This window comes from Pan paniscus, chromosome 7, assembly GCF_029289425.2.
Source record: "Pan paniscus chromosome 7, NHGRI_mPanPan1-v2.0_pri, whole genome shotgun sequence".
NCBI lineage: Eukaryota > Metazoa > Chordata > Mammalia > Primates > Hominidae > Pan > Pan paniscus.
The window spans coordinates 110,226,218-110,238,710 of NC_073256.2; the positions used below are offsets into that span (position 1 = coordinate 110,226,218).

At 31.6% G+C, this 12,493-nt stretch overlaps 1 protein-coding gene across 10 annotated transcripts in view; it reads right to left on the minus strand.

Moving 5' to 3' along the window:
• Positions 1-2,548: 2,548 nt before the first annotated feature.
• Positions 2,549-12,493, minus strand: part of TRIQK (triple QxxK/R motif containing) — an 82,857-nt gene continuing 72,912 nt past the window's right edge. For all 10 annotated transcript variants that reach the window (XM_003821122.6, XM_055116724.2, XM_003821118.6 and 7 more), the window contains 2 exons: positions 10,992-11,077; positions 2,549-5,748 (listed from right to left, as the gene is read on the minus strand). In XM_003821122.6, coding sequence (XP_003821170.1) covers positions 5,635-5,748; positions 10,992-11,077 — 200 coding nt within the window. In that variant the 3' untranslated portion in view covers positions 2,549-5,634. The remainder of the gene's footprint in view (positions 5,749-10,991; positions 11,078-12,493) is intronic.

Sequence of the window (12,493 nt, forward strand, 5' to 3'; positions counted from 1 at the left end):
AGTACTAAATCTAGGTTACTTGACATTCAAAAGGACAAATAAACAGCAAACAAAATTGCTGTTTTCTTCAGCAATTCAATGGCCTGGATTTTTTTTTACAGAATAAGAGAAATTTAAGAGACACGCAACCAAATTCAGCATGGACTTAATTTTAAAATCTCTTGTAAATAGCCATCTTGGAAACAATTAGGGACATCTGAATTTTGACAGTATTAGATTATATTAGGAAATATATATATATTCTACCAATAGCTTTCTGGTAATATAAAAACAAAACAAAACAAAAAACCAAACAACAAAAATCCCAACATTCTTGTCAGTTAGAGATGCATACTGAAATATTTACAGTAAAATGACATCATATCTGAAGTCTGCTTTAAAATACCTCAGTATAAAAAAATGGTGAAAATATGCAAAAGAGTGGGGATACATTAATAATTATTGAAACTAGGTAATGGGTAGATTGAGATTATTACATTATTCTCTCTACTTTTGTGTAATGCATGTGGTTAGTGATAAAAAAAGCAAGCAAGAAGTAAGAGAGAGGGGAAAAGCAGGTGAGGATCAATGACGAGTCTAAATAAAAGGGTAGAGGTAGTTAACACAGTAAGTACATAGTTAAGTACGTGAGAGTGCTAACCTATTAAAGTAGAAGTGAGGTTCAAAAAAAAAAAACTGAAAGAAGAGAGACTGCCTGGAACTTAGAATTAAGGCAAATAGGGTAGAAGTTGAAGAGCTGGAGAAGGGAGCAAAAGCACTCTTAAGCTACCTAGAAGGGCACTCCCTATCTGGATCACAAATGTTTGGGAGCTAGCATCATAAAAGATTTTCATGTATGGGGTATTTCTCTTTAGTTTACCAACTTCCACACTGTTGTTTAGTGTAAAGCATCCTAATAGGCGCTAAGATTATAAACTCCACCTCATGGCCACTACAGCAAGAATTATATCCAACATTGTTTATAAAATCTTATTTTAGAAATTGCTGCAATTTAAGAGACTTTAAAGATATCTTCAATCTCACTATATCAACATGAAAAGAAAATCCCTCTGAATTTTGTGTATCCTAGGACATACCTAGAAGGCAATCCAGTGAAGACCTGCCTTGTCACATTCAACAGAGTAATTGCAGAAGCAATTTGTTACAAGCAGATGGATAGTTGAACACTAAAAAGGATGATAAGCTAGAAAGAAATTAGATATTGAAATCAATTTCTTTTAGGCTTACCATGATACTTCAGTTTCACACAAACAATTGTATTTGAAGAAGTCAGGGAAAAAAATGCCATACTAAGATGGGTGCCCATGAAAACAGAACTTTACACATGCTATAGCCTTTATAGTCACCATTTACTTGATTGGTCCAAATATTTATAGTTCATTGTTATGACTGCCAAAACTGGCAACCACAAGGATTGTTGTCTCAATTAGGACAGTAAACAGATTGTCTCTTTTTTTAATGAAAAAATCTAAAATGTAATACTTCACAGTTTAACATGTTTATTCATCTAAACGAGCTAAAAAATAATGGTGCGACATCTGTTCGAGAGGCATTGGTACCTCAAATTTTGGCTGCCTCCCCACCAATTTGGTTGTTGTTTTAAAAAATGAAGAATAGGAGGGAGTACTGTCATCAAAAAATCTTCTGGCATGTAACGTATCTTATTTTTCTTGAAATAAGAATCACATATCTGTTGCTAGGGATAGAAAAACTGTATAACAAGGAGGCTCTATGCTCAATGTGGCTACAGTTCAATTGTTTAACTCAATTACTGACCCACTATGGATATCTCCATACTGATATAGTTCTTTACATGACTCTCCCAGTTCCCTCTCTACTTACCTTTATAGCTAAAATATCAACAAAATGGTAAGAATGTTCCTGTAGGTTGAATTCATCTGCTACACTTTTTTTTTTTAAACCGTGGGTTGCACTGATTCTAAATATGGTTTAAGTGGAACAAAATCTAGCAAACAGCATTCTATCCAGGCTGCATTGGAGCAATTCTAATAAAAGAAGGCAGTGCTGCTAAGGGAGAAGTGGTAGGAATCTCCCAGAGAAGCCCCAGGTAAGTGTAAAGAAGTCTAATTGTTGGTGAGGAGAGAATACAAAATTATCTTAGGTAGTCTCTGGCTCAACAACTTTATGTTATGGATGAAATACATTAAAATCAGCTGAGTTTAATTTCTAGAAGTTTATTTCTGACGCTGATGTATAGCACAATTTGCTCTACTGAATTATCATTGACTATATAATTTTAGAACCTGGAAAATATAGTGTTTTAGTAGTCACATAAACATTATAATGAAAATTGAGTTCTATTTTCATTTGGAGTGAAAATGCATGCTAAGTTGAATTCAAACATTGAGTATAGTTTTTAATAAATTCTAAGATAAAAATAGCATATTTGATTCCCTAGAAAAGAGCAATGTTTCTATTTTATAGCGACCTTAATGCTAGTTGTCTTGATTTAAAGAGAATCAGGATGAAACACATATATATCTCAGTACAACCAAGGACCATAAATGGTAAATGCCGAGTTGATTGATATTGTGATTTTTAAGTTTTATTGATTAAATTCAAACTTTTTTTATCATTTACACAAAGAAACTGTGACAGACTCTGAGAGGACTAAAAGGCATCAACTTAAATTTTAACATGCATTTATTAAATTTATATGCAGATGACTACACTACTGCAATTACAGAAATGAGTAAGAACATACTCTCAAGATCTTACAGTCATTGGTTGGGGTGAAAGTATTTCTTCTGTCTTCATGAAAAATTAAAAAGATAGAAAATCTTTAAGTATTTTGCCACCTTAAAACAACTACCCACCCTACATTTGTACTAAAATAGGCTTTTGTTGTTTTAAAAGAAATTCTAGGTGAGGTTATATTTTTACAATACTGTATCTCATCTCAAATAAATTTATACATTCTTTACCCTGTCTAAACTTGCATGCAAAATAAGAACCAGCAAGTCTTCAAACTTCAATCACAGTATTCCATAGGCTATATTTTAAGTCTATTGCATTAGTTGAAATTTATTTTGCAGAGTATGTTAACAAACATATTCTAACATTTAAAAAATCATTACAATTTTTTCTGTTTTTGTCTTCTAAATTACTCTGAGCAGTGAATTATTGGAGGGAAGATACCCATGTCTAAAATTTGTGTCTGGTGCCAGTCTCAGATTTATGCCAAACACCAGTAGGTATTCAAAAGTGTGGTCCCTTTAAAACAGCAGGCCGGATATCACCTTTCTGTCTTCAAAGATTCAAACCAGACTCCCAATCTGGGATTTCTCTACAGAGGGTTGGCTGCTTCCCAGTTAATGTGAGTTTTGCAAAATTTGCATTTCATGAAAACAGTGTTGTGTAAACATATATTGTGTCACTTTACCTGCTATTTACTAAAATCAGAGAGTTTAGCCTTTGAAATTTATGGTTCTCTGGAGCTATCATAAATCAATCAGTCATACGAACGGACTAGCGGTAGACTCAGGATATCAATAAAACTAGGCAGTGAAATTTGCCTATAATTATACTATATTTAGATTAATAGTTATCAAAAACATTTTTCCCCAAAAAATACCTCAAGGGTAAAACAGAATGGTAAAGTTTTTTTCAGGATAATGAATTTTCAAACATTTCCAAGAGCATAACCAGCCATTTTAAGTACTGTAAACTCTGTTATATTTCATTTGGATAAGTATCTAATAAGCAATTATTACATATCCTCTCATTTAAATTACCACTGAAAACTAGAAATAATCTTTATTTAATACGACTGTTTTTAACACCATATGGAACGGGAAATAACTAAATGAAAATTGTTCACGTAAATGTGATGGGAGTGGGGGGGGTGGGGAGCAGTATTTCTTGACATGTGGCATGTCACTCAGGAAAGTAAAAGGCCCATCATATCCAAAATGCCAGCTTGGATATTCCCTTGCCACCCACTTGACGAACAGACATACCACATGGCATTAAATGCTGCAACCTTTCCTAAAAATGCCACTTGGATTGGTCCGCTGTGGTGAGTATATAAGAACTCTTGGTCTGTCTCTTGAGTCTGTGAGTTCAAAGGGAAGAATCTAGTAAATAACACCGGCTAAATTTTGCCCTCAGATGTTTGGCATAAATGATTTGTGAGGATATTGGAACCTTTGGCTGTTTTCACACCAATGAAATAAATTATGCTACTTGAAAAAAATTCTACAGAACATAATGCTACACAGTCACATTCGACTTTTTGCAAAAGTACCAGAGAATATCTTTTAGAAACAGTGCTTATAAAGCCCCATATACTCCTTAGATATTTCCCAAGGATTTCTTCTCTTGGCTAGCAGGAAAACAATCTTAATATTTTATTTATTCTTCATAAATACAATGTATATAATATAAAACACTTTGTGCACATGTTTCCAACAATTTCATTTTCTATGCATCTTTACATAAGGTAGTAGCTAATAACTCTTTCTGTGGACACGTATTTTCCAGTTTTCTAAGGTTTATGTGTTCAAGCATTGTAAAAACATATTTAAAAATTGAATTACCAGTAAAAATATTGAATGTACAGGTCATTATGCTCCCACAAATACAAAATACATTGAAAAATTATATCAACAGATAATTACATATGAAATATGAGGCATATATTTTCTTCTATTATTTATTTTCTCCCTAAAGAGTTCTAATTGATTAAATCTCAAGAGACAAAATGGAATTTTATAAAACAACTGTATTGTTCAGATTTAGGAGACAACCTAAGAAGATGATTCTGAGTAGGTAGGATTTTTGCTATTACTGTTATGTGAAAAAGACTGCTCAATTAAATGACAGATTGTTACATATCTCCCTAACAAGAGGGGCAAACTGAAACTACAAGCAGCCAGAACAACATAATTAGAATAGAATTCCAAGGTTATATTAATAGAGTAATAAGTTAATTAAAACCAAGATCAACTGAGCTTCTATTTACACCAGTTCAGACAGCCCAAGAGGAAAAGAACTCTATTTTAGAGACATATGTGACTCTTTGAGCTTCTGTCATCCAGGTGCCATTTCTGATGCAGCACATGTGCACTGAACAGTTGGCAAAGAAGGAAAAAGATTACGGTAGATGTATGTGCAGATAGTCTCTCTAATGATGTAAAATACGTCCAGAAAGAAAGCAGGGCTTTGTTGTAAAATAAAAAATTTCCCATGACTTTTTGTTCTTTCTGAATGTGATTTGAGCATGTTTCTGTAAATAAGAATATATACTAACTTATGATGTATATAGAACAAAAATAGACTTAGTCATTGGGAAGTGATGGAATTATACACATAAATTGGCAATGACATTTGAAAAATTTAGGATCTGGTTCCCATTTCATCTAAATGTACCATGTATAGGGTGGCTGTCAAAGCAGAAAGATATATAAAAGTATCCAGTAGCACATACTATACTGCATTGCTAGGTAAGGTTCTTTTCTTGACATCCTATGCAACTGTTAAAAATCATATGTCTGCAAACTGAAAATATTAGCAGAAAGAATTAAAGATGTTACAGTTTCAGTATTGAAAGTTTTGGTCCCAAAAGGTGCTTTCGTAAAGTTATTTTTCTTTCATGCATTGATTGTTGTTTAGCTAATCTTCATCTTGGTCCAGATCAGGGTCAACATCCGTGGTGAGTCTGAGATAAAAGAAAGCATAGAAAGCCAGTAGTAGTGCCAATATAGCTGCAAGTACAAGGCCAACTTCCTGGGAAGAAAAAAAAAGTAGACTTGAAATTGATGAAAAAAGATTGGTTAACATTATTAGTTTCACCAGATAAAATAACCATATTATTCCACAGTCTAGAATGAATAATTTGAACCTAATAATCATATCCTTTTTGTTTACCATTTTTTGCCATTAAGAAACTGTTTTGTACTGGCAAGTCCCAATGAAATGGCAAATACACCAGTGGGTGAGTCATTGGTATTATTATTTCTAGCTAATTTGTTTTTTCCTAATAGTAATATTAAAAATGTATCATTTTAATATATTTTCATAATTTGGATATCAGGATGTTCGATACAAGCAATGCAGTTTGTATCTACACAGTTGATCTGTTTTCTATTTGAGTGTGTTTAACTTTATTTGTGGCTTCAATACATTCAGTATTAATGATAGCATTTGGGCACAGTTTTTTTTTTTAATTATCATTCCTTTTCATTGAAAAGAAACAGTTGTAACTGGTCTCTAGATTATATCTAGATGTATACATCCTCATTAAATGTGACTTTGTTGAAACTCTAATTTTTAAATTCTAAAGTCTATAGTTTACATTGCAGAGGAACAAAACAAAGTGCTCTTCACTCATGAAGCATAATACAATACATTTATCACAATTTTGAAGGATGGGCCCAGATTTTTCATTTGTGATGTGATGTGGATTAAATTAATCAACTATATTGAAATAATGATAAAAAATTTACTCACATATTATGATAAAAATCATATTATCTCTCAAAAACTATGTATATGTATATATCTCTGTGTGTGTATACCTTCCAGAACTTTCTTAACATTAACATATCATTTGACTAAATCAAAAAAGAAAAAAAAAAGTAAATAGAATGCCAGTTCAGTATCCTAAAGGGCTTACATACTATATTCTAATTTCTACTGTATATTATGCCCTTTACCTGGCACTGCTTTACAGAGAAGCAATGCATTTGCATTTACATGAATATAGTTTACATTTCACAAGAAGGTAAGTCAGTAATAATAAACTTTAAAAACATTAAAATGAATTTGGCTTATAATCAACAAGGAATTTTTACATGAATGTTGAATTTATAAATAGATATTTTATATAGATTTTTAGCTTCATAATTACATTTATTTAGATGTCCAAACTATGAAAATACATATTAATAAAAACCAAGAGGTTGAAAAACTCAGTGTCAAAGATTTTTGTAAGGTTTCATTTTTTAAATCTAATATACCAATATAATGTCAAAGGAAAGTGAATTTTTTCTTTGTTGCAGTTGAAACACTTTGGCATCTCAAAAGGGCATGGCAGCATCAGACAGGTTTCATTTATTTTCTTATATCCACAGCTGTGTTCCCAGACCCATCTGGTTACACAGCTACTAATTTTAAGAGGATGTAATAAACAAGTGACACACAACTGCAAACTCCATCTGTTCTGTATAGTGGACAACAAAACTGTTCAACAGCAGTCCCCATTCGCCCAAGCTTAATGCAAGAATTAAGTTTGTACTCTTGATTGGAGGCCATGATTCATATATTATTGATAATCAGTTCTAATTGCTGCTTTTCAACTCCTTGTCCTTAAAACAACTCTGTATCATTTCACTATATATTTTCAGAACATCCAGAGGCATGAAAAGGCATTTAAGGGATAGGAAGCAGAGAATATTCATAGAACATAACTTCAGAAGACCCATTAATTCATTATATCTGTTCAATGTACAGTGTGGGTGTGGCTTAAAGGTACTAGGTGGACAGGTATAGCAAATAATTTTCTTCAAAAATTATCTCTTCATTGAGGAGAAAAGCATTGTAGAGGCTGAATGTCGGGAGAGTTGAAACAATGGTAAAATTTGAAAATAATGCTTGCAGGATGCTGGTGACACTAACCATAACTTAGAGACCTATAGGCATTTATGACTCCCTTGCCCCGTTTGGCTATTTTTAGCTTTAAATCAAAAAGAACAAACATAACATTTCAAGCTGGCTCATCCCAAGGGGTTGTGGGCAGGATCTGGTTGGCACTTGAATATTTTATTTATGTAACAAAACTAAACTTGTGATCCTTATTCTTTCATTATAATTATGCTTTTCATATAAACCTTTTAAATAAAAAAGCAACTCATTAACAAATGTAAATCCTTTCCTTCTAAATGCTAGAAAATCAGTATTTGCATTCTGAAAAAAAGTTAGTGATGCTGTAATTCTTGAAAAAATAATCTTTTAATTGAGCAGCAACTAAATAGCAAACTTAGTTGTGCAAACATTTTTTAGGCGGCACTCATTGCATTACTGGGCCATAAATTATGGCATTTTCTTTGTATTTCTAAAACACAAAAAATAAAAAGTACTTTCTCAGTAGAAATCAAGTCTAGGTTTCAGAACAATGTATTAATATCTTATATGGAAATTGCTAACTGTTCCCTTAAAACGCTATTACTAAACATACATTTACAAAAAGCACTAGAAGCCTCTGAGGGTTAAGCCCCTATTGCATAATTCTGCATATCTCTAGCCCATGATTTCTCAATCAGTACTGTTGATTTGATATGGTAATTAAATCTATAAGTGATTTCTTGTATAAGCTCTTCCAAGATGATCATGTCTTATTCATCTTTCTTTTCACAGATGCTACAGTATTATAATATTTATGGTAATTTATAAATAATGAAAGATTGAGTAAAATTTATATAATCTTTATACAGGGATATCAAAATTAGTAATGTTTTTAAAACTTTATAACACTAATATCCATAATACTACCTCCAAAGCCAATCTAAGAACATTTTGTAATATATAATATGGCAACACGATGCACACTTTAGGAGGGTATCTTAAGGCCAATGACAAACACTGAAGGAGAGACTTACTTACACAAACTGGGAATGGCTAATTCAAACAAATGTTTTCTCAATCAGCTAATAATTCATAAGTGACTTCTACGCATTCAGTTCAATGTTCAATGTTTCTAGTGTATTATTGAACTCTCCTGACAACATTATGAGGTAAATGGCAAAATTTCCATTTTATAAATGTGCCAACTTAGACTTAGATGGATCATGGCAAAAGGAAGAGGCAAAGGGGATAGGATTCTAGGCCTCCTTATCCTAAGCTCAGTGCTATTCTCATTGCTGTTATTTTTCTATCCATGCATCTGTTCATATTTTCTATAGATATGAATTAAATGAAGAGTATATCTATGATTCATTCAAAAGACTATGTAGTAAAGTGATAAGATATCACAATATTATGGTCACTCTATATCAACTAGGTAAGAGTACAATATGCTTGATGTTCATTAGTCCTTAGTTGCTTCTCTGACATTATCAATATGGATAAAATCACTCACTGGGGAAATTAAAAAGCATTAAATGGCAATTGCTGAAAGAAACTTTGTTATTTAAAATCCTATGCCAAAATGACAAGGCAATCAAAGTTTGACAGGGCAAACTAATTAGTATGCCAGATTTGAAATGTAAAACACCTTCAAGGTTCTGATTCTAAAAAGTTTCATATCATCTTAATAGGCTCTCCACATAAATTGTCAAGCAAAGTAAGTAATATTTAAGGTTAAAGTTTTTGTTTTCCACAGGTTTACAAATCAAAATGATGTGCTAGCTTATTAAAAAGGAGCTATGTTCTGCTGTCAGTTTGAAAGTTTTCTGTTGATACTTTAAATATTAAATAAAATCTAAGAAAAATGTTTTCTCAAGAAAGATTAGCAAATTCTACAGTGTTTTTAAAAAGACACTAGATAACTGCACTATAAGGTAGACCTTATCTCATACTAGGAACATTATTATTTCTTCAAATTTAAAGAATAACAACAATTATAAGAGCAAATGTATAAAAAAGATGTGTGTGTATAAAAGTGGTATATAAATAAATAAATAGCTGCACTATTTCTCAAATCCTGATATTTAACTTCTCATCATATTGTGCCACAAGAGGATTTTGTTACCCCATATTTTTCTAAGAAACAAACAAACTAATTAAAACAACAAAAATCCCACTGTATTGTGAAAGATAAAAGTAAATGACATACTGCCTTTGAGGGCAATGACAGACAATGTTCTCGCTTTAAGAAATGATCATCAAGTAGCCAAATGTAAAATTTAAAAAAATCTCAACACTGCTTTTTAAAAAGTCACATCATAAAGAATTTTTTTAATGAATGAGATTTCACATGAAATTATAAAAATACTTCAAAAGATGAATCTTCTCTCTTTTAAACAAAAAGGCAATTTACTTTTTTTCAATAAAAACTGACACACAGCATGGAAGAGATGGTGTTGTGCAAACATACTGCATCACACGGCAATGCTTGATCAAAATCAGCAATCAGGAGCGAAAAGAAGGCAGTGTTTCGTGATCATAATAGCAAATTCTGGAAGACAACCAAATATATCATCTGGCAGTTCAACAGCTGTTACAGCTTGGTAGTAATACCTTGGCATTTGCTGTAAGCTATAACTTAGAAAAATTGATTTTTCATCTGCCAGATAAAACCCAAAATCTCCTTTTAACATGTTAATATTTAAATAAAATATATGTACTGGTCATTTTTATTTTACACCTTTGATAGTAGAGTTGCCAAATTAATTCTTCTATTAATAGTTTAATTCAACTCTAAATACCTGGCAAAAGATTGACATGGGCAATAATGTAAATGCAATTTGTTGAGCTTCATTGTGTTAGCACATTAAATTAATATCTGCTAACATCATTCTCAGTTGCATTTATCCCTCTTAAGCAGATAAAACACTGGTATTCTGAAAGAACAAGTTTAGGAATGTCATTATAATTTCATCAGAGAGTACTGACAACAATAAGATAAGCAGAGTAAAATTACATAATTAATGATCTCGGTATATATAATTACAACTACAATTTAAACAACTATAAAATGAAATTTATTGAAAAACAAAAGAAATTTCTGACGAAGGCCACATACATCACTGAAATGTCTGAATAATACACATAGTAGCTAGAGAGAAAATAAATTGCACCTTTAAGTATAACTGATTCTCTTAAGTGACACTGTTTTAAGACCCTTCAAAATCTCAGAATAGGGAGGATGTTTTCCGTTAAGTAAATTCTTTACAAAAACCTTCAAGTCTGGCATTCTATTTAGATTGTGAAATGTCATAAAACATTTAGAATTCAACATTTATGCAATCCAGTTTTAGAAAATGAAATGGCATGCACATATCAAATTTTAAAGTTATCAAATAGAGGTTTACCTTTATGCCTATTGCTGTTTTCTTTGCTTCTGCTTTTAATTTGGTTGCTCGTAAAATAGGTTTAGTTTTTTTATAATCCTGTTTACCTAGAAAGAAATAGTTTCAGACAATGAGTTATGCTCATATATAATTAAGTTTAACAATCATTTGAAATGTCAAAGAATGTTTAAATACAGTGAAACAGGGACACGGAGTTGCAAAGTAGTTCCCAGTTGTGGTAACCATAAACTTGTCACCAAAAGGTCAACTTTTCCTTCTCTCTTACTTTTTCAGGAAGAAGATACTGACGGACATCTTCAATTTGCTGTATAGTGAATGTCAAAAAAGATAAAAACTTGTTTTAGAGAACACAAAATTTAAAGTAAAGAAAATAAACCTTTTGGAAGCATTTGGAAACAGATGCATAAGTAAATGAGTATATTTAAGATCCTATTAACAGCTAAAGTTAACTTTGTCTTCCTAAGAGTAACAGCTAATTATAAATGTATTTTATTATGGATACATTAAGCATTCAAAACATAAGTGAGAAATATCCCCAAGTTTCCTTTAAGTAAAAGATTAAAGAAGAAATCTATAAATACTTAACTTTTAGCCCCACCCTGAATTCATTAGAAAAATATGTATTTAACTTTTATTTCCTCTTAATAGAGAACAAAATTAATATGGCTAGATAGAAGTTATAGAATAGCTACATTTGGATATTAGTTTCAATAATCTCTTCCACATTTCATAGCCAAAAATGTGCGAAACTGAGTTAGTGCCACAAAATTTCCTTTGTGTATCATCTAGTGACTCCAGCAAAGAGTAACAAAAGTGGATTACACAGCCTGGGGAGAATACAGGTTTAACAACAAGAACAAGAACAGTGAAAGCATTCATTACAATGATATACTTTTTGTTAGCCAACTCTTAACTAGGAACTGAGTCAAAATGAGCCTCAAACATAACAATATAATATTTTATTCTCAGGAGGAGTTAATACATGATCGTATAATCTCTCTGGCTATTTTATATTCCTATTTTGTTTTATTTTCATCTTTTCCCCTTCCTTTCGATGACCAGTTCCTTTACAAAACTCACCGCTACATTCCCTTCATCTAAATAATACAAATTCTAACATTAATTTCCACAGCTTCTTCACATTGAAATAAATTGAAAAGCAATTGGTCTAAACTCAAGTATATCATAAAAATTTAATGTGCAATACATCTTAATGTGTCTGCTAATGATTCAAAAGTATCTTTAAAATTTCATACAGAGTTTTAGAACTAGAAATGGTAGTCAAATGAGAGTCAAATGGATGGGCGTAGTGAAGAAACATTATATTTGTGTCCATTAGACACATAAAAGTGTTTGTTTGGCTGGAAAGCAAGGTATTTTGTTTTTAAAGGATTGTATTCTCTTTCCTTAACTGCTATTGTATAGCAATAACTCTGGATCAATGAGCATGCAGAAGCTTAATAAATATTATTTGATGATGGGGTCTGATGATCTAGAAATGA